The sequence below is a fragment of the Phoxinus phoxinus genome (assembly GCF_949152265.1).
Source record: "Phoxinus phoxinus genome assembly, chromosome: 5".
Lineage (NCBI taxonomy): Eukaryota > Metazoa > Chordata > Actinopteri > Cypriniformes > Leuciscidae > Phoxinus > Phoxinus phoxinus.
In genome coordinates, this window is record NC_136880.1 from 38219948 (window position 1) to 38243272 (window position 23325).

Consider the following 23325-nt stretch of genomic DNA (forward strand, 5'->3'; position numbering starts at 1 on the left):
TATTTGCATGCGGGAAATGCGGAAATGCCAGAAACACGCTGTGATTGGCTCAGAGGGCCGCCCATCTTTTTACATAAGTAAGTCATACGCCTCACGTGGACAACCATGACCACTGACGACGTGCGTTGCGTATCATATGGACAGATCAGTAGTAAGAGAGAAAGCTAGTGAATGAGACACGGAAGAGAGAAAAGCCTGTGGTTGGTCCTGGAAAGCTGAGTACGCCGAACGTTATACAAACGGTTATACAAGTGTGTGTACAGTCAATGTGGTATCTGCGAAACACGGCATGTGATCCTGTTATTATAGCATGGACGGACGTGCGTGGATGCTTCACATTCATCCAGTAGGTTTTATAGGTTGGCTATATCAAGGGACTGTTTTCTTGCAGTGAAGTTCATCTATGTACATACACATACACACATATCATATATAACCCTGCACTCTGGTTTATTTCAATCACTTTTGCCATGTCATAACACACAGGCTACATAACATCTCAAACAGATGCTATTGCATAACATCTCAAGTAGGCTATTCATTTTTTGCCCTTAGTAGTCAAACTGCATAGGCTATGTTGTATTGTTATATTGGCTATGTTTGAGCTGCAATGATGATATTTTACTGTCACATTGAGCACCCTTTGCAACAAATCCTTTGCCAGGAAGGCCTTTTATTTGGACCATGATAAGGCTATGTGTTTTAAAGCTCTCTGGATATGTGAGTTTATTAGAGCCCACCATAATAAACCAGTACGAGTATCAAAAAACACTCCCTTTCTCTGGCTGAACCCTCTCCATCCCCATCTGTTAGAAGAGGAGTCATCTTGCCTTTTGCCAATAATTATTTTTCTCTTCCTGCATACATTTCTTTTTACTTCAATGCAATGTTTATGGTCTGACCTGAAACAGCTATTTATGTGATGGGTGAACACGTTTTACCCATCACATAAATTGTGTTTCTGAGCACTAATGCAGTTTCTGAGCACTAATGTACTCTGAAAGAACAAAGGCCATTGCATTTGATCCAGATAGCAGATATAGAATATTGTGTACTCCAATGAAATTAAAATATGAAATTAAAACATTGAAAAATTAAATGTTATTCTCGGTGATGGAAATGGCCAAGATTCACCGGGGGACCCTATTGAGGACATATTTTATATTTTTAACCCAGAGATTCAGAAAATCCCACTATATATCAAATTTGCATAGCGTTGGGAGGCCATTACATGGATAAAAGATGTAAATCCTCTACATTTTGAACTGAAACTAACCCTCCCCAAATTCCAGCCCAGGTTATAACCGAGGTCTGATAGTGAGTATACAAATGAATAGCATGACAGATCAAACGGGAAGTCCTCATTCGTTGGCTGAATTAGGATACAAACCAAAATGCACTCTAAACGTTTAACAGGGACATGATGTGGGTGTAATGTTTACAGTCCTGGCGGAAGCACTTTATAACTGAAAAAGACATGAGTCAGTGAATAGAGTGGACCATCTTTAATAGTTCCACTTTTATCAGATACTCGTCAGATTAAAGCTGTTTGAGTGTGTTTGTCATTGGTCCTTTCTGGGTTTTGTGAAATGGTCTGAAAGTGACGCACATAAAAGACAACTGAGGGCCAAAACAATCCTATAACAAGACTCTTAAGTGACGCATTATTTGAGTGGTGTTCAGCAAAAAGTGCACCTATTGTTTTATTATGGGGGGGACCACTTGTTTTTTTGGGGGGTTTTGTTTTGCAATGAATGACATTTATGGACAATGAAATGTCATATTTCTGCATGTAAAATCTAAGAGACCAACTTTTCATTGAAATCAAAGGTAGAATGTATCCTTCATTGAGTAGACGATCACATAATGACTTGACTTCCTTGGTGTGGGAAAAAATCCATCCAAGATGGTGGATGCAGCAAAAATATGAATTATTATTCAAATTCATTCAATGTTTAAAAGCATAAAATAGGTTGATTGCATTAAAAATGAACCATAATAAAAATACTTGCAAAATGTGCAAGTATTTTTCATGCTTATTACAATAATACATTATTAGCTAAATCATTTAAAACAAAACTATTGATTTTCTGAGTTCCGGATGTAAAATACAATGTGACTTCTTTAATGTGTCTGTGAGCCATTTGGTTTTACTAGTAAAATGTAGTTAGATGTGAATTATTCGGCTTGATGCCCTACCTGTATTGGTAATGTCATCGTTTGACTTATTTGATCAAAACTGCCATAGTGAGTTCCATTCTCATGACATAAACTCTGTAACATGATCTCGAATTCATGTCTCTAAATCTCATAAAATAACACAATAAAAATGCTGAAACATTTTACTCAGATATATAGTTTTTAAGATCAGAAATCAGGTAAAATGAGGCATGCTTTTTTGGTTTTTCTTTTCTTTTATCTGTTGTATAAGTAATTGTGAATTGTATTTAAACTGACTGTGCTATGTCATGTACTACAGAGTTTCCCATGTCTTTGACCCTAAATGAAGAAGCTATGATTTCCTAAAGGTTCCAAACGGGATCCAGAAGGGTTTTTTGGCTGCGATGCCATGGAAGAACCAACAGTGAACAGAAAGAACAAGTTTTTTCTTAGTGCAAAGAACACTTTGTATAATCTAAAGAACACTTTTCCACTATAAAGAACCTTTTGTGCAGTGAAAGGTTCCATTGATGTTAAACGTTCTTCATGGAACCAGATGCCAATCAATAACTTTTATTTTTAAGAGCATATTTAAAAGTACACATTATAGGATTCAGTTTCATTGGGGGAAATGAAATCGCATCTCAGATTAATACTTAATTTATGTTCCCGAATTGTAAAAAAAAAAAAATCTATTAAACTTGTTTGATATAGCATATTCAGCATTTTTGCATGAAATTTCAGCATCACATAACGTAGCCAGTCAGGGGAGGAGTACCAAATGATTGATAAGCTGCCTTTGTTTGGTGTATGTTTGTGTGTGAAGCAGACTTTCATTTTCCTTAAGAGATTTATGGCGTGTTCCTGATTTTGTATTTAAATTCATTTTTAATGTGTGCTTTATTATACAGTATAATGTTAATTCTTGAGGTTATGTTTGTTTGGGTTTAACTCTGAAATGTGATTTATCACTATATATCTCAGTGTTATTACTATTTGATTGTTAAACTGTTTATTGTTGAATTCATTGGATTTATATGATTTGTAATTCACTGTTTGAATTTCCGTGGTGTTAAATGTATTTAAAATCTGTTTGTTCTTTATTGCCTTTTGTTTATAGACATCATACAACTCTGTCTGATGTTGCTATTTACAAATAAAAGACTATGGATTTAGATCCACTGTGTTTTAATGGACACACCTGATAGCACTTTCCTAAACCAAATCACTTCTAAACTTTACAAGCACATTTTGAACTCCCCGCTGTAAGCTCATATTCCCTGGATTTTCCATTACATCTGTCTGGAATAGGGAAAGGGGAGTTGTCTTTTGGATCATGTCCTAAGCGTTTAGCATTACATCACCAAACATATATATAACCCAGCAGCAGACATGACCGGGACGGAAAAGGGTCTGGCCTGGTGCCTGGTGAAATCGTGCTGTCCTCCTCCCTCACACTTCCTGGAGTGGCCACCCCTCCCCTCTCTTTTCCTCTTATACAATATGTCAGAGGATCAGAATATGACATAACATCTTTAATCAGTGATTGTAAAAACAATTATATTATATTTTTACATTAAGCCATTTACAATGGTAGAGTAACACAATTCTTTATTGAAATTTTAAATAAATAAATAAAATGTAAACCATGAAGTCATTAGGAGCTCCAAGATTCAAATGATTCTATTCAGCGTTTTCAGGGGTTTAGCTTAACAATATGTCAAAGGATCAGATGAGACATCATTCCCCTTCAGACATAGAAAACTGATTCCATTGACAAAAGTGTTAATGCAGGACAACAGGCAGATGCCTACCTCTCTCCATGACGTAAATCCTTATGCGTGGGTTTGTTTATCGTGGAGGTTTGTGGAGTGCTTCGGGAAGAGGACATGTAAAAACCAACACACAACAACGTTCTTGCGTTCTTATTGTCATGACAACTAGATCTTTAAGTAGGCTAGCTTACGATGTTGCCAGCTTGTTTTGAGTGCATGCTCTTGGAAAAAGTGCTTCTATATGGAACCCTAAGGTTCTTGACTCAATTAAAAAGTAAAGACAAAATATGTCTTAAATGATTGCATACCACATTTATGTTTAACAGGTTATTTTGATTTTTATAGTGATACAGTATGTTTAAGAGCTGTTTAATTCATAACATTCATAAAAATGAATGAATCCATAAAATGATCCCATGATGGGAAAACCCATAAAAGTCATGAAGCGTCTGACAGAACCCTTTAATTCTCTACACAGCACCTTTTCTTCTAAAAGTGTATGAACAGGTGTTGTTGTGCTGTGCTTTCATTTATTTCCTTTATTTGGATATAATTTTTCACACTCAAGTGTCTGTGGTGCAGCATGTTGCATTACAAAATTTTCTTGCAATCATTTATTGTAAGTGGTGGTAGAGGAATTATTTTATAATGGGAAAAAAAAGATGCTCTGACCTCAGAGAAGCATCACTTATGTTGTGTTGAATTATTGCAGAATGTGTTCTGCGGATGTTGCTTAGGAACCGGGAGTCAGTGAATGGAGTCCTGCGGATGGGTGATCAGGAGGACGGCATGAAAATGAAAACCTTTCAATAAACGTATTTCTATAGAAAACCTTGAATAGAATATATTTGCTTTAGACTGCTGGAAACTTTTGCAATCTAGAAATCTCTGTGGTTATTGTTGCCAACAAAAACAATTTCTATAAATTCATGCAACCTATAAGACAATGCTTATATTATGCATTTCAATTGACATGTATCAAAAAGATATTGAAATTCAAATATCACCCACAATATTTAGCTCACAAAGTAATAAACAGATAAAGAAATGAGAGAGAAATTTCAAGCTGTGCAGTCTGTGCTAAAGAAAAACAAAAGAATCACTATCCATCTTCTGACTTTTATTAAGTTAATAGAAATTCTTAAATGGGGAATATATATAAAAAGAGATGTAAAATGTGCTTAGATGTTAGATTTGGGAAACATTTGCTGTATTTGTAAGTCTGCAACATTGTCAGAAATTTCATAAAAAACAGGTGGGGGGTGTATTTGCTCTTGAAATTGATTTTGAGAGGTATTTTTTTACTTTAATGAGGACATTTACCACAGAAAGATACAGCATGTTGTACATTTATGTTAAATACTTTATGTTAAATACTGAAATACAGCATTTTACCAGTGTAAACAATTACGGCTTTTAGCTAAATTAAATCAAGTACTAGCTTAATTAAATAATGCACTAGATTTTTTTATAACAAAATAAATTGTGCTAAAATATGGTTTTAGCATATAGTAGAATATAACGGCCTGGTTATAGACATGGCTTAGATTGAGACAGCATTATACTTATGCCAGTTCAATTAGAACATTTTAGTAGCTTTTTAAAACATATCGTAAATTTTATATAATTTTAAATAAAGCCATCTCTATAGGCCTGGAATAAAATATGCAAAATGTCATGTATTCGGAAACCCTTGTTATAAGCGACACTAGTGCCCATTAAGTGAACTGCAGCCAGCAAAGTATTGCTCGTGCTCGCACTGGCAAACAAGAAACTGAACGTGATTCAATGTCCCGATTACTCACGGCGAAGTTCGAATGCGTCCTTTGCTTAGAGTTAGAAGTAAAAAAAAGTTGAAAATACCGTTTTATAAATAGGCCTACCTTTATAATTTAACGCAGCAATTAAGAAAGCATCGACGATGGATATCCATATGCACGAGCTCTGCAATTCACCAGCATCATGTTGACGGACGAGGTAATAAAATTACATGTTTTGATAGTTTGATTCTAAAGTATATTTGAGGATATAGACTATACTGGTGCCCAATCCTGTTCCTGGAGATCAACCTACCTTTAAGCTGTATCCCAATTCAGGGGCTGCATCCTTTTCATCCTGACTGTTGGAGCTGAATTTTGCAGGAAGGTAGATTAGGAACAGGATTACACTTACATTGGGTTAATATCGATCTTGCTAATTTTGAATTCAATCCCTTTTATTTGTATGATATATTGACATTAGAGTACATAATGGCTCTTTTCTGTATTATCCTGAAAATTGTATAAGCATTCATTTCATGTGTCATCTAAAGGCTCGTGGGAGCGCGCGTAAACGTCACGTCCTTTTGATTTTCCCGGCAAAAAACGTAATCACAATTAGATCTTCTGTTGAAAACAACAGGTTTGTCTCTGTTGAGCTGTGCTGGACGTCTCCAATCATTTTGTCTGGTTAAACCCATCCTTGCAAGCTCATGTTCATATAGCCTATACCTCCTTTTCCCAGTGAAATATATCAAAATCCAGTCAGTCCCCATCCTACATTTTTTTCTTTTTCATTATTCTGTCAAACTCGGATGTACATCGCAATATGAAGGGGAAGATCTGACACTACTTCCGTTTCATAGCAACTTTAAAACTCATAGATTCTGAACCAATCTGAGTGTAAAAATATTCACTGTCCAGAACAAATGCAGTTATTTCCTGTAATGAATGATGTCATAATAATGCATGCATGGACCTGAGCTGATGCAAAAAGGAGAGTTCCCCTTCTAAAAAGTCATTAGTCTAAACACAGAGAGGTGTTTCTGCTTCCCAAACATAATGAACCGGCGGAAATGCATCACAATTCACCCACTTAAAAATGCTCTTCTCACCTCCCCTGCACACAGACACACACGATCATCACGCGCCACCACACTCCTACTAACACACACCCACGGATCTGGCATCCTTCATTTGCCCACTGCATCATTACACGTGTTGTAGTTTTCAGTTTCATGTAGGCTATTACTTGTTAAAAGTTTTTAAATGTTGAGGCTTGCATGTTTATTCAATTTTCTTTAGCATTTAATATGTAGGCCTAAAAATTACATTAAAATGTAAAAAATAATGCCCAATTTTGCCTTAATGACAGCAAGCTCGTATTGACGCCATAACCTTTATTTGTTTAACATTTTTGCAAATCCTAAAACTTTATTTGCAGGTATAATTGAATGAAAAAATCCCAATGTGGCCTGAAAGTCAAGGAAACTTGTTCAAACAAATAAAGTAAGTAAAGCATCAATCAGATGTCACTATTGTAGAATTGAATCTACTGCGCTATCATGGAGGAGGTGGGAGCTTCAAAATCCCACATTTGTGAAAACGCTTGGAAAGCACACATGCATGGTGTGACTTGACGCAGATGGTGGGCAGGTTTTTTTTCTCTTTCTCCTCAGAATGCCGTATTATGTGCGTCACAGACATACATTTTTGCTTAGGCCCACAGCTGATATGTTTTAAAATTGCATGGAATAGCTTTCAGATTATACACACGACAAACTATTACAAACATGCAATGATTGTATTTACTGAGTAGTACAACACCCTAAAGCTATTAGGGTGACACAAGGTATTATTGTTGATTATTGTTGATCACAGTGTCTGTGCACTATTACGATATTGTGACTGTGATCATTGACAATTCTTGCTGTTTTGTTTTCTACATAATATGTTGTGCATATGATCCCTTATTAGTGCTCACTTTTAGTTGGCCATTCGGGTAAGAACCTGAACCTTTTTGTTTTGTTTTTTTGTTTACTTGAAGGGGATAAACAGGGCCATGCTGAACCCTTGGTGGTATGAGACTAGCATAAGAACAAAAAGCCACAAAAGTCTGTTTTATAATGCCTTATGATGCACACACTTTTACAATTTATCTTTTTCATATTGTATGCAATGTCTTTGTTTTTCCTAAGTGTTTATCTTTGTGTGTGCAAGTTTGTTGGTCTGTGCTGCTCGCTGGTAGGCTAATGACACACGTGAACAAAAAATACTCACTGTTTTTTTAATTAATACATTTTATTTCCATTGAGTTCTTTCATAACAAGTTCTATACTAGGCTATAATGTAACCGTGCAGAGCGTGAATACGGGCGTGATTTGTTCAAAATCTGTGTGATAGCGCCCTCTGCTGACTGATATAAGGATTGTCCCTAAAACGACAACTAAACTAAAAGAAAACATAATTAAATGACTAAATTCACAGTTTACACCATTTCAATTTGCTATAACGACCGACTGCGTGTACTTTATCCCTCTTACTGCACAGCTACGATGAAAACAATCAACCGGACGCTGGAAAAAATCCGCAGTTCACGCTACTTCCGATGCTTGCTGACCATCAGAATCAGTAGGCTACTACGTATTTCAAAAAGCTCAAAGTAATCATATAAATTGTACGATTAAATAGTAAAATAGTTGTTTTAGAAAAAGATAAATACACCTACTGTTCATTTAATATGAAGTGACGTTTTTCTAACAAACCTTGCTGCTTAATGTAGGCCTATTGATAACCCAAAATGGCACAGTAGCCTACGTTTACAGTGTGTAAATTATAAAATGAATGGCATAACTAGTCATTAGCATATAATAAATTATTGCAATTGTATTTGACAAATTCATTCAAAATAATAATAAAAACTACTTATGTGCAGGTGTCATTATTTGCGCTGTTTTTCCCCAGTGTTTCTCGCTTTGTGATCAACCGTATTGTGATAGCATCACCAAACCCAATTTCGTTGAATTTCTCGTTGATCTGAAAGGAAAAAATAAATGACTTTAATGGAATTACAAAACCCTTTTTGACAAATATATTGTTATATTTCATCATGTGATTTTGATATGTATTGATGACATTAAAACATTTGGCTTGGAAGCATTTCAGAGCACACAGAAGAAATCACTTTTACCTTAGCTAACATGTTCGATTTTATTCCAGGGTCATTGAGGTCATGTTGTCCATCAGGATTCAATTTCATTCGCAACACCACCCTTTTGCCTTGACCTAAGGACACAGGTACAAACAAACATGCATACGAACATCAAAGAAAACGAAATATGTTTAAATCTAATTTTACCATTACATTTGCTAAAATGCAGAGATATACTCACTTTGGCTACAGAAAAATGAAAATGTCAGTGCACAACTCTTCTTGAGAAGTTTCCAGGAATCCGTGTCTATTGCGAGACAGTTCTGAGTCAGGGTATTTTCACTTTCCGTAATGTTTTGTGGGTCAGAATCAGAATTCAGGTTATACCCCCCTATCCATGCTTTACTATGAAAAAAAGGAGGAAGAAGAGAAGCCATTTTGTGTAGATCCTCCTCATTGTACACAAAAAGCAGATCTGTGTTTTTCAGTCTGCAGTGGCTCTGAGCTTCTGTCCAAGTCATTAGATTAGATACATAATAGAACTGCCTAGGAAGAAGAGAGTAACCCCCAAACAGACCTGTAAGAGAGAATATGCATCAAAACAGACTAAACTAATTTAAAACACTTTAAATCCATTGCACAGAATCAGCGACATCTCTATGGTTCACTTATAAAATTGCAATAACAAAAGATTTGTTACCTGAGAGAAAAAATAGCAGTGCAGTTATCAGATTCATGTCTGCTGTGTGTCAAAGCTCACGTCGTCTTATGTTTGGAGTAGATGGCATCTGAACCAAGCATGTGTGATGATTATATCTATGTTGGAGCGATTGGTTGACACATGTCAGCATCATGTCGTTTTGAATAGGACACAGTGTCCTTCACAGGCATCTTGCAAACAAAAATACCCTATTTGTTTCTTCCATCCCCATTGTGCAATTGGGACTACTGACATATGTTCAGAGGTAGCCAATATTTTGTCTATATTTAGACTAATATAATTTTATGAATATGACAGAAATGCTATGCACTTATATGTGGATGAATCAAGTTATTCAATGTTTCTATAGTTTAAAGCAAAAGGTAAATCAGATCTTTTAGACTCTATAATGAGTCAAATATTAATTGTAACTGTTGATATCAAAATCCAACAAAAACATCGACAATTTCTACTGAGTTACATTTATTTCAAGTCACTTTGTTATATGGCGGTCAATAAAATAAGAATGTGTATGTAATATATGATAGAAAAACCAGACATCACAGCAATGTCAGTTTAAAACATTTATTCATAGCAAAGAATAAAGATACAGTAAGACAAATTATTAGGACAAATATATAAACTGTAAAATATATGATCAGGAGCCTATTAGAGATTTACATGTATTGGTAAACATATAAAAAAAAAATATGGATCTACATTTTACCATGTATTGATACAGAGTCTCAAGATTAAATGATTTGGTGTTAAAGAAAAAAGTTGATAGACGCGATCTCAATCTACGTTTTGATCATCGTTCTGAAGCTAGAATAGCCTACATAAAGCTAGAATAAATTCATGATAATTCATGATAATTTAATATAATTATCATGAATCTGTACAATACTCTGAGATGAGCAGGCATGCAAATATTTTTTCTTTTTAAATTCTCCATATATTGTGATTCAGTTTTGTCCTGTGCTTTCATTGAAAAGTGATACACTATGTGGCATTAAGAAAATGCAAATATGGCATTTGTTTGATAGCTGACCAATTCTTGTTTGCATCTTTCTCTGAATTTCACTGAATGGACTATCTATCTATCTATCTATCTATCTATCTATCTATCTATCTATCTATCTATCTATCTATCTATCTATCTATCTATCTATCTATCTATCTATCTATCTATCTATCTATCTATCTATCTATCTATCTATCTATCTATCTAGTTGTATAAGAGCAACTTCTATAAGTTTGCTGTTAGGTTATTTTACATCTCAATTTGTGTATATACACGCATTACTATTAACTCTTTCACTGCCATTGATGCAAATTTCCGGCTTTCCGTGTTATCACTGTTATATGGTAGGGGGCGCTATTACGCATCTTCTGAATGAGTAGAGAATCTCCAGATCAAAGGACATGTGAAGAAGCAAAAACAAGCGATATCATATGCATATGTAAAATAACGTGATCATCAACATTAAACAGCATATAAATCAAAACTGCCTAATGTTGCCGGAAATGTCAACCCAGGACGAGCTATAGGACTGTGAAGCTTTGGGGGTGTTGATAGACGAGATCTACTCCATCTACGCTTTGAACATCGTTCTGAATCCGATCAAGACGTAGTTTTGACAAAAAATTCAATTTCTTAGCTTTTTGCTCAAAATGTAGCTTTTTTATTAAACTTACCCACATTCAAGTGTTGATAGAAAAGGAATACATGAAGCTAGAATAAAACGTGCTCTGTTCTCTCTTTCGATATATTGCGTATTCTGTATAGCCGGTAGCTGGAAACTTTTTTCAAAAACGCTGCCGGGGAAAGAGTTAAAGTAGCATTGCATCAAAAGAACCATGGCGTGTTTCCACAAGATTCATACCAAACTGTTGATACTCTTGTATGACCTGGAACAGGAACCACACAAGGGGAGCTGTGTGTTTGTTGTCTGTCTGAGCTCAAGACTTATCCAGTTGAATTTAAATCTCTTGATTGCTAATTTAATATATTCTACAAGAAGATTTCTGTGTGAGCTCAGTGACTACAGGGAGTGGCAGGATCCTGAGGTGGTTTTGAATAGGTCACAAAGTCCTTCACAGATGTTCTGTAAACAAAACAATAGTAGCATGCTTTTTTACAAGTCAAACATGGGAACACACACACACACACACACACACACACACACACACACACACACACACACACACACACACACACACACACACACACACACACACACACACACACACACACACACACACACACACACACACACACACACTTTACATAATAGGTAGTAAATAGATTAGTGCTCATTTCAGTTTTCTTTCCCTCCTTTTCTCCAGTTTAATTTGCTGTCACTTTCCAACCCCATGCTTTTCACTGATCTGGAAGACACTGAATTTGAACACATTTCTCAACACACCAATACATCAGGTGTTAAAGCCCTAGCCAAACACTCGTTTAGCTGGTAAAGGGTTGGGAATTGGGAATCAGTTCTTGTTAAGAACCATTTCATGTTTTAACTGAATTATGTTCATAACCTGAACAACCTAAAGCCCTCATAAAATGGGCCTAGTGACACCCTTGATATAAACACAAATTTTTATGTTAATCGATTTGACAGCACTAGTTATAAGATAAAGCATTTGTGATATTATGACCTGTATGGTAACAGCAAATTCGACTGATGAACTGACCAGGTTGCCAACTGTTTCAGGATTGGTTAAATAATCTTTCACAAGAAATTCAATAATGAGCAGTTAAAAAGACACTGATCACAGCTGTATTGAGCCCATTTCTAAGAATCAGTTCTTGACATGCCGACACAGTCACCAGATCCTGAACTCTGGGATGGTTGTCCTGCTGCCCTGTTTCTAAAGAAGAGGCTCCATTTATCAGACCATCCCCAAGAGTCCCGGAACAGACCAATCCTTAAGTACCATGCAGCTAAAATAAACTTGTTTATTAAAATAAAAATAAAATAAAAATGTTTGTTTTCCTCAGAGTTGTGGATTGACTCTACATGCTTTTCATTCCTAATGGGTGAATAATTCTGTCTAGTATATTTTATAACATTTATTTTTGTTCCAGAATACTTATAAAGAGTAATTTCCATGAAAGGGTAATACAAAAAAAAAAAGACAAACAGCTTTGCATAATGGCTAGCCTAATGTCAACATTACAACAGGCTGAATTCATAGACTTCAAATTTCCAACATTTAGTTTTACAATGCAAATTTTCTATCTCTTTGCATATGCAAAAAACAAATAGTATATTTAAGTTATTGTATTCAATTACTTCTCATTTAAAAAGGCAGTGCATTTCTAAATTTTTAATTGTACATAAGCATCATCTGAAAATAATATGTACAGAATATTTCCTGCCATATTTCCCTCAAATTTATTATAAGAATGATATCATCATATCAATCAATCATTTAATTTAATTTTACTCACTCATATGGAATATGTTTGGCACCACTGAGACTGCATTAAATGGGTTTAAGTCTTACCCATCAGACCATAGGCAGTTTGTTGCCATGGGTGGACACAAGTCTAAAATTGGCTCAGTCAAATTCGGTGTTCTCCAGGGATAGACTAAATCCATTACTTAGTTTTTAACATATATATTTTTTCCTCTTGGCCAGCTCCTTAGATCTCTTGGACTTAAGTACAACATGACACCCAGATTTACATTGACTCAAAACCGTGTGATCATGTTTTTTTTAACTGGCTGAAAAAAGGTACAAAAGCGGTCACTGATGCGGTACCCTTTCAAATCATTAAAAATGTACACAAATGACATACATTTACATTTTTCGGATTCTTTACTAACGAATTACTGGGTTGAATTAGGTGCGTTACAAAAAAAAAGTGCTTCAGTGTGAAATGTGTTGTTTTTTGACACAAGCTTAGGAGTCAAACATAACATTAATAGTATTAAATTTTCATTTTAAAGAGGTACACTGAAGGTATACATTGAGGTACATTTAGCCTTTTATTTGAAATTGCTCTTCGCCTTCCCCTTTTCTCCAGCTTATTTTGCTGTCACTTTCCAGCCTCATGCTCTTTAGCTTTTCACTCATCTGGAAGACCAGCAAGAAAGAGTTAAATCGAACTTAAAATTATGCCATACCTTTCTATGCTATTTCATATTTAACTCTAAACAACAACAACAACAACAATGAAGGTTGGATGTAATGTAACCTATTGTAACAAATTCTTGTTTCTGAACACCGTTTTTCGCTTAATTTACCTTACCCTGGTGCGCGTGAGCGGAAAAACCACCCTTGCAACTTTGGGCCGGCGGGCGCTCCCTCACGCTGTTTGAACCGAATGAGGAAGACGTTTTAAAGAATGTCCCGTCTGTCGTTGATCTACTAGCCTCTGGTATCTGAGAGTCACCAACGAGTTTTTACGACAGTGTTGTCAAATATCTATAACGAAGCTGTAGGTGGAGCTCTATAGAGAAACCTGTGAGCAAAAAGCGAGAATACAGCGAAGAAACTGGGATAGAAACTATAGCTCCGCTTTAAAGTCATCCTCAACATTGAATATGTTTAAGTTGTTTGTAAAATCTGTTTCAAGAGTGATTTGCAATCCTCTTGTTTTAATAATTTGATTCTGTTAACTCACCTCCATGGCAGATAAAAGGATGCTGTAGATCACAGCTGTATTGAGTCCATATCCCAGAATCAGTTCTTGACATGCCGACACACCAGATCCTGAACTCTGGGATGGTTGACCTTCTGCCCAGTTTCTAAAGATGGGGCTCCACTTGTCAGACCATCCCCAGGAATCCTGGAACAGACCAAACCAGACCCACGATCCTGATGGAATAATACTCTTTATCTTATTCTGTTCCTCAGAGTTGTGGATAGTGGTCAGATCTGTGTGATGCTGTCTGCAATATCTCTGAGCATCTGTCCAGTTCTTAAAAGTCTGTACCCTGATGTATTCACTTTCTATTGAAGAATGGACAAGAAGAATCATCTTCAACCCAAAATAAATGGCATATTTACACAGTTAAAAACTCACCACTGTAGCAAAAAAACTGTAAACGTGATGAGCATGGATAACTATACCAAACGCCAAATGCAAAATAACCGCATTCGTTCTGACTGATTGGTTCTCCTTTGTTCCAGGCACTAAACTGTGTGAGTGTGTTTTCTCCATTAGACCAAACCCAGCATTTCTGTGTCCCTCTCTTCAGTCCAATCCACACTGACCCACTGTATCCAGCATCCACTATATTCACCAGCCTGTTCACATCACCCATGGTGTCTACAGTAGCCAGGTCAGTGTACTTCTCTCTGCAGTAACTCTGAGCCTCTGGCCACGACATTCTCACATTTATATAGTTGTACTGACGAGAAAGAGCAGAACTGCTCCAGAAGAGCCCTGTTAAAATCAACATGTTAAAACATCTACACATCATCATAAATACAGATTACAGATGATCACACCAACCTGACAGCAGCAGCAGCACAAACAGACTCCTGTCCATGACTGAACACACAGATCCTCTCTGCTGTTTATGTCTGTTCCAGGAAAATAAGAGGAACTGAAAGACGATTAAACAAATCATTGATAAGGGTGGTGGTGAATGCATACAGAACACTGTACATGTGTACACATGCTTTGAGAGGCAGATTACAAGTTTTCTTAATTAAACACAGACAGTGTGGGCTTTGCAAGCGTGGAGCTGGTAACTGGAAGGTTGCTGCCTTTATCTCCATAGACTGCAAGCCTAAAAAGAAGCACACTTAAGCATACTTTAAACTTTATTAGCACATAAAGCCAAGTATCTCATTTTGTAAAGCGATTTTGGCCATGATTTGGCCGTCAAATACAATTTTACTAATGATGAAATTCTGGCAGTGTCAGAAGATTTGACTCACAGTCCTGCAGTGTTGACTTCTTCCACGACAACTGTCAAATTGTCTTAGTTTTTCATGACAAGCCATGACCAAAATGTATTAGAGATTTCTTTTTAGCCACCAGTCAATCCCGCATGTAATGCTGCTTACAGTCACCGAACGTGTCATTGATTGATGATGTACATCTCTGGACGAGTCAGTGTGCACCCGGCTTAACACAACTAATGCTCTTGAAATTACCGTTGTTTGGCAAATAAATAAATGAGAGACATATGCATTACCAACATTTTATCATGTAAGCTTTATGGTACACCTCAAACAAGGGAATTCATATAAAAAATAGTGTTAATATTAATTAGCGAGTCAGCGAATGGCTTGGGTATGTAGAGCATTTGCAGTTTATATGGACTGCACACACCTGGTATATATACACACAGGCAAACAAGAGTCTAACATGGAACAGTTGTGGGTAGTTAGTTACTATGGTGACAAACAAGGGTAACTAACAAAAAAAACCCCCAAAAAAACGTAAGACAAGAGTATCAAAATAAGAGTCGTTGAACACAAAACATAGAGGAAATCATGACAGTGACACTGAAGACTAATGGGAAATCGAGGCTTTTGAGGCTTTCATCAAATTGTTCTGAAAAATGGTGAATTACTCTAAGTTTTTAACACAATGCGTATTAGCGACATCTGGTGGTCAGACTTGTTTTCTCCATCATATCTAACAAATCACCGCAGAGCAGAAAAACCATGTGATCAAACAAAGCTTCGGAAGTCTGTGGCTGTGTCCCAACTCGCATACTATCCGTCCTAAATAATATTTGAAAGTAGAATTAGTACGTCCCAAATCATAGTACCGGTATGTTGAAATTAGTGTTCCAAAGATACCCGGATGGTCTACTATTTCCGGTCAGAACCCGAAGTGCAGACCGATGCGCCCTTAACGTTGGACGAGGATTCGGTAAGAACTACAAACACGAGTGAAAAGTGTTACAAAAACTACAGACATGCGGACACGCAAGTCCAGCGGTTCTGTAGAGAGGTTTAAATAAAGGGGTTTGAGTGATTAATTTTCAGTATCTAACCTGACAAAAATGTATTTATTCAGTGTTGTCTACATTATATTGCATCTGCAGCAGCATTGTGAACTTTTGTAAAGACACATTTAGCCATTAATAAATAAAACCTATAATAAACAATTATTACAACTATTATTTAATTTCTATTAATAGAGTTGTTGACAAAGAACAACATTCAGACAAATAATGTCATAATCAATTTCAATGAAAAGTGTAAAATATACAATATGGCCATTCATGTTAACAAACTTGTGGACTGAATCAGGGAGACATGTTCAGTGCTTGAGAGCAACATGATGCTTTAAAATGGCTAATTACTCTGCGTTTCTCAAACCGGTGTAATTTGTGGTCATCTGGTGGTGAAAGGATGAATAACACCTAACCAGAGTGCTTCTGGTACAATCTAACCCAGTATACTTGTACATCCGATTTCAAAAACTTAGAATTAAAATGACTTAAAATATATTATAGATGGGCTAAAAATAACAATAATAGTATGAAAGGCAAAAGCAGCAACAACAAAACACAGTGTAGGCTATGTGCATATTAAAGTCACTTTCACAATTATATCAAATGCAAGACATGAACACGAGAATGCATTTTTATCTACTACTTATTATGTATCATTTATGTTATCGTTATCTAAGAATGCAGAGACAAAGATAGAGAGATTTCCATGCAAGAGTTCCAATGTTAATAAAATTAAAATAATAATAAAATAATAATAGTCGAAGTCCATATCTTTAGTTTTACAAAGTAAATTTTATTTTAAACACATATAGCATATCTTTATCTACTTTATGTATCGTTCATGTTATTTCAGAATGCAGAGAGAGAGAGAGAGAGAGAGAGAGAGAGAGAAATGTCACTGAATTAAAAATAGCTGAATTTCTTATCTTTAGTTTTACAAAGTGAATTTTATTTTCAACGCATATAGCATATTAAATTGACTTAAATCTATCATCAATTTCAAAATAAAAGCACACAAAAAAAATAAATGCAAATTTGGAAACATCTAGGCATCACCCGAAAATGGAAATAATATGCTCAGGTGGATTTCTGCCAATCAAACTTCCTTCAGATTCATTACTAAAGATATCATCATACTTACACCCCTTATTTCTGCTTAATATCTATAAACAAATCTGTATACTTTTAATGACAATTTTACAAAAAAGATCACCTTTCAAAACAAGTAAATTGTATATATATTATATAATATGACACTTCATGGTGTTTAAAAAATATATAATTTTACTAAATTACTTTACAATTCCTTTAATCAATCTACTTTTACTAAAAATAAAACGCCTTTATATTCTTCAAGTCTGTTTTGAATTTTGATACAAAGATGTAAATAACAGATTACTCCTCATTACATTTATTATTGGAACTCGCTGTACGGTCGATCTCCTGATGAAACACCTCTTCACCTTCACCTTTTCTCCAGCTTATTTTGCTGACACTCTCCAGCCCCATGATCTTCAGCTTTTCACTGATCTGAGAAGACCAAAAAAAAAAAAAAAAAAGAAAGTAAAATGAGAGTTGCTTGCCTGCTCAAAACTCACAAGCACAATGCTATATGATGTTCTGGGCGTCTGTCATGGTGCTGTTATGCATTCAAAATTTGACACTGAAACTGAACAACATTTTTAAGGCAGATACAAACCTCATTCAGAATGGCAGTCTGTAGTGAAGGATCATTCAATGTGCATTCTCCATTACAGGACAATTTCAGTCTGACAATCTGCTTTTTAATTAACGTGTCATCTAGAAAAATTAAGAGTTTATCATCATCAACACAGAAGATACATCACTACCGGTAAATGAAAATATATGACTGTTGTTTGTAATGTCTGTTTCAAGAATTATCTATAAATTTCTTGTTTGAATCATTTGATTCTGTTAACATGGAAAAACTCACCATGATAGCAGATAAAAGGACGCTGTAGATCACAGCTGTATTGAGTCCATTTCCCAGAATTGTTTCTTGACATGCCGACACAGTCACCAGATCCTGAACTCTGGGATGGTTGTCCTGCTGCCCAGTTTCTAAAGAAGAGGCTCCATTTATCAGACCATTCCCAAGAGTCCTGGAACAGACCAAACCAGACCCACGATCCTGATGGAATAATACTCTTTATCATATTCTGTTCCTCAGAGTTGTGGATAGTGGTCAGATCTGTGTGATACTGTCTGCAGTGGCTCTGAGCATCTGTCCAAGTCATAAAAGTCGGTACCCTGATGTATCCACTTTCTATTGAAGAATGGACAAGAAGAATCATCTTCAGCCCAAGATAAATGGCATATTTACACAGTTAACAACTCAAAACTCACCACTGTAGCAAACAAAGTGTAATTTTTCTGAGCATGGATAACTATTCCAAACTCCAAATGCAAAATAACCGCATTCGTTCTGACTGATTGGATGTCCTTCTTTCCAGGCACTAAACTGTGTGAGTGTGTTTTCTCCATTAGACCAAACCCAGCGTTTCTGTGTCCCTCTCTTCAGTCCAATCCACACTGACCCACTGTATCCAGCATCCACTATATTCACCAGCCTGTTCACATCACCCATGGTGTCTACAGTAGCCAGGTCAGTGTACTTCTCTCTGCAGTAACTCTGAGCCTCTGGCCACGACATTCTCACATTTATATAGTTGTACTGACGAGAAAGAGCAGAACTGCTCCAGAAGAGCCCTGTTAAAATCAACATGTTAAAACATCTACACATCATCATAAATACAGATTACAGATGATCACACCAACCTGACAGCAGCAGCAGCACAAACAGACTCCTGTCCATGACTGAACACACAGATCCTCTCTGCTGTTTATGTCTGTTCCAGGAAAATAAGAGGAACTGAAAGAGGATTAAACAAATCATTGATAAGGGTGGTGGTGAATGCATACAGAACACTGTACATGTGTACACATGCTTTGAGAGGCAGATTACAAGTTTTCTTAATTAAACACAGACAGTGTGGGCTTTGCAAGCTTCGAGCTGGTAACTGCCTTTATCTCCATAGACTGCAAGCCTAAAAAGAAGCACACTTAAGCATACTTTTAAACTTTATTAGCACATAAAGCCAAGTATCTCATTTTGTAAAGCGATTTTGGCCATGATTTGGCCGTCAAATACAATTTTACTTCTGATGAAATTCTGGCAGTGTCAGAAGATTTGACTCACAGTCCTGCAGTGTTGACTTCTTCCACGACAACTGTCAAATTGTGACAAGCCATGACCAAAATGTATTAGAGATTTCTTTTTAGCCACCAGTCAATCCCGCATGTAATGCTGCTTACAGTCACGGAACGTGTCATTGATTGATGATGTAAATCTCTGGACGAGTCAGTGTGCACCCGGCTTAAGGCGAGACACGGCAGGCAAAAACATCGTTTTTTTTCACTGGTCAATTTTGAGATTTTAGGCTATTTGTCTTCAATAACATGTCTTCTTTCAGACTTGTGGTGAAAAAAAGTCCAAAATACACATTTAGGTCTTTATTTCACTACACTTTGTCTATTTGCGTCTATAGAGAGCCTAAGTCCCGCCCCTCCGCTTCCGGCTCATGGGACCTTATTTCGGAAAAAATATGTATGGAAGTCAATGGCGAGAGATAACTTATCTTTTTATTCCGTCTGAACTGTCCCCTGAACTACACATATGATGTTTGTCAATTTAAAAGGTAAATATGAAAGTCAAGAAAGTCGCAGTTTGTCATAAAACAGAAGAGTAACGTTTAGTTGTATGTGAAAATCGCTCGATGAACTACATCTCTCGTCTCGCACTATGTAGCCTACGTCACAAGATCCGTTGCTCGTATGTGTGTATTCTGGCTCAAAACACGAGTCAGGCATGACGGCGTAACGTTAGGATTATAATGTAAGACTATAGAAAAAATGACAGACGTTAGCTTCAGTAAAGTTAGCTTCATTCATTGAGAGAAAAGGTATGACGTCGCATGTGCGCCTTCTGGGTTTGTAGTCTTTGTAATTACGTATTTTCACAGTCTTATACCTCAACAGTTTTACATCAAACTGCGACTTTCTTGACTTTAAAATGTATCTTTTAAATTGACAAACATCATATGTGTAATTCAGGGCACAATTCAAACGAGATCAAAATATTTGTTGTCTCTCGCCATTGACTACCATACAATATTTTTCCGAAATAAGGTCCCATGGTGGTCGACCGGAAGGGGAGGGACTTAGGCTCTCTATAGGGATGTTCGCCGTGACGTCACGACGCGCTCTGGTTGGCAGAAGAAAAGTAATGGCCGCTTAAAGCGCAGCGCAAACACAGAAGAAAATGGTTGTATCGTGCTTTGTGATCGGCTGTGTTAACAGGTTCGATAAGAGTAATAACCCCAAGAGCTTCTATCGTGTACCTAAACAGCCTGAATCAAGAAAGAAAGCTTTGAATTTCTGCAATTAGGCGTCTATACCCAGCGGAAAACAATGGGAGCCAGCGGACCACGATCGCGTCTGCTACCTACATTTTGCGTTAAAAATTAAAACTAATTTTGTAAATAAATGTTACTAGTAGGTTCTATCGCATTGATGGGTTAATTGATGAATGAATAACTGTACAAAATACCGCGGAAGACGTGTCAAAGTGTTTGTTTACATAACTTTTTGTGCATGCTGTGACTGAGCAATGGAAGTATAATAACACTGACATACCCTTATAAATTAATGGCAAATTATTGTATTTTCATTCATACATTTTACGTATATGTTAACCAATGTTATATATCAGAGGTAAGATAATTTTGAATATAGCCCATGGATAAATTACACCTGTATTTTTACTCTAGTTGTAACATATTTACCAGTTATCCTTAGTTACAACAAGTAATATTCGTAATTATTACTTAATTTATAGGCATCTAAAGATTTGTACGCCTTCATCGACTCTCTGGTAAACATAGATGGCGTGTCGATGAGATACAGCTAGATGTCGCCGAATGTCAAATCTGGCCATGTGTCCGGGCTTTTGCTCCAATTCTCACTCAGGTGATATTGATCAGGCAGAGAACATGAACCCTGGTTATATAAAAGCTTAACCTTATATCTCTTTTTTGGTTCTTCGGACAAATAATTAGCATATGCTGACAAAACACAGGTAGACTGCTGCGTGTCTGCGACATGTTTTGGTTCTTTCTGCCAACCAGTTCGCGACCACGCCCATATCGTGACGTCACATTTGACTCCGGCGAACATCCCTATAGATTTCTCCGAAATTCAACAAAAGTTGGCGTTCTAAATCAACGCGCTGCTCCGCGATCTCTGTGTTCTTCCTTTAATCACGCACAAGTTTTGATGTGATTTAGGTGGTTTGTATTGTTGTTGCTAATTATTTGATAAGATATTGTGTCAGTAAATAGTTGTTTCTACTAAAAAAGTATGATTTTTTACATTACAAATCTTTAAATGCCTTTTTCTCAAAATGTTTTTTTTGTCATCCTCCAGTAGAAACATCTCAGCCTATGTAGCACCTATGTACACCAAATTTTCCAGTTATACACTTAGCAGTATTCTGAAGATATGTTCAGAGGGATTTGTTAATAAATCATTCCTGGCCTGATTTATGGGACATTTTAATCCCAAAAATATGGTGAAAATCGATTTTTTAAGGCTATGGACAGTATATTTTGATTTCCTAGGTAATGAAAGCATATATCCTGAAATCCCTCTGAACATCTTTTTTCATCTTGTGTGTAAACAAAATGAAAAAAGAATTTTGCACCTGGCTTTATCATATGTTCTGATCTATCTACCGAAAATATATGCAAAAGTGTGCATATTTAATGAGATAATACCTAATTTGCATAATTAAACATACAAATTTCAAAAACTTGTAATACATTTTTTTATGAACTTGTGTAAGTAATCAACTGAGGAAGTGTCATGGTGATATCTATTATTTTTAAATTGTACCCTATTCACCTGTGTCTCGCCTTAACACAACTAATGCTCTTGAAATTACCGTTGTTTGGCAAATAAATAAATGAGAGACATATGTATTACCAACATTTTATCATGTAAGCTTTATGGTACACCTCAAACAAGGGAATTTATATTAAAAACAGTGTTAATATTAATTAGCGAGTCAGCGAATGGCTTGGGTATGTAGAGCATTTGCAGTTTATATGGACTGCACACACCTGGTATATATACACACAGGCAAACAAGAGTCTAACATGGAGCAGGTGTGGGTAGTTAGTTACTATGGTGACAAACAAGGGTAACTAAAAAAAAAAAAAAAAAAAAAAACAGCAAGACAATAGAGTAACAAAATAAGAGTCCTTGAACACAACATAGAGGAAATCATGACAGTGACACTGAAGACTAATGGAAAACCGAGGCTTTTAAGGCCACATTTACACATAGCCGGGTATTTAGAGAAACGAATATTTCTCCCCCTCCGTTTTCAATAATAACATCGTGCACACAACCCGCATAAATACGCCGTCGAGCGCCATCATAACTATGCCAAACCTATGGACGGCAGTGTAGGGAGAAGGATAAAGCCATGCAAGCCAATCAGAATCCTCAGAATCGACAAGAGAGAACCTAAAACCCCGTTTCTCCCAGTTGACACGACAACATATAACCGGCGTTTTCAGAAATCTCCACTTTGGCCGGAGTTTTTAGAAATGATCGTTTTCTGGGATAAAAACGGCGTTTTCGTGTAAATGACAGGCCAAAACGCAGAGAAATATCTGCGTTTTCCCATCGTGTAAACGGGGCCTAAGGCTTTCATCAAATTGTGCCGAAAAATGGTGAATTACTCTAAGTTTTTAAC

The 23325-nt window shown here is 36.3% G+C and overlaps 1 protein-coding gene and 3 long non-coding RNA genes across 4 annotated transcripts; 1 reads left to right on the forward strand and 3 right to left on the reverse strand.

The window, feature by feature from the left end:
• Positions 1-5755: 5755 nt before the first annotated feature.
• LOC306998811 lies at positions 5756-14846 on the forward strand. Its single transcript, XR_013797666.1, has 3 exons — positions 5756-5912; positions 8912-8989; positions 14763-14846. It is a non-coding gene; the product is annotated as an uncharacterized lncRNA (long non-coding RNA).
• LOC306998809 lies at positions 8654-9626 on the reverse strand. Its single transcript, XR_013797664.1, has 4 exons — positions 9544-9626; positions 9085-9420; positions 8883-8977; positions 8654-8728 (listed from the first exon to the last, which is right to left on the reverse strand). It is a non-coding gene; the product is annotated as an uncharacterized lncRNA (long non-coding RNA).
• LOC306998810 lies at positions 10216-15127 on the reverse strand. The gene is made up of 3 exons (XR_013797665.1): positions 15020-15127; positions 14186-14950; positions 10216-14023 (listed from the first exon to the last, which is right to left on the reverse strand). It is a non-coding gene; the product is annotated as an uncharacterized lncRNA (long non-coding RNA).
• Positions 15128-17326: 2199 nt separating this feature from the next.
• Positions 17327-19509, reverse strand: LOC306998192 (C-type mannose receptor 2-like). Its single transcript, XM_079612066.1, has 5 exons — positions 19284-19509; positions 18852-19214; positions 18439-18771; positions 18184-18284; positions 17327-18014 (listed from the first exon to the last, which is right to left on the reverse strand). Exons 1-5 carry the CDS (start codon positions 19423-19425, stop codon positions 17880-17882), a joined length of 1074 nt encoding a protein of 357 aa, XP_079468192.1. The 5' UTR covers positions 19426-19509; the 3' UTR covers positions 17327-17879.
• Between the last annotated feature and the right edge of the window lie 3816 nt (positions 19510-23325).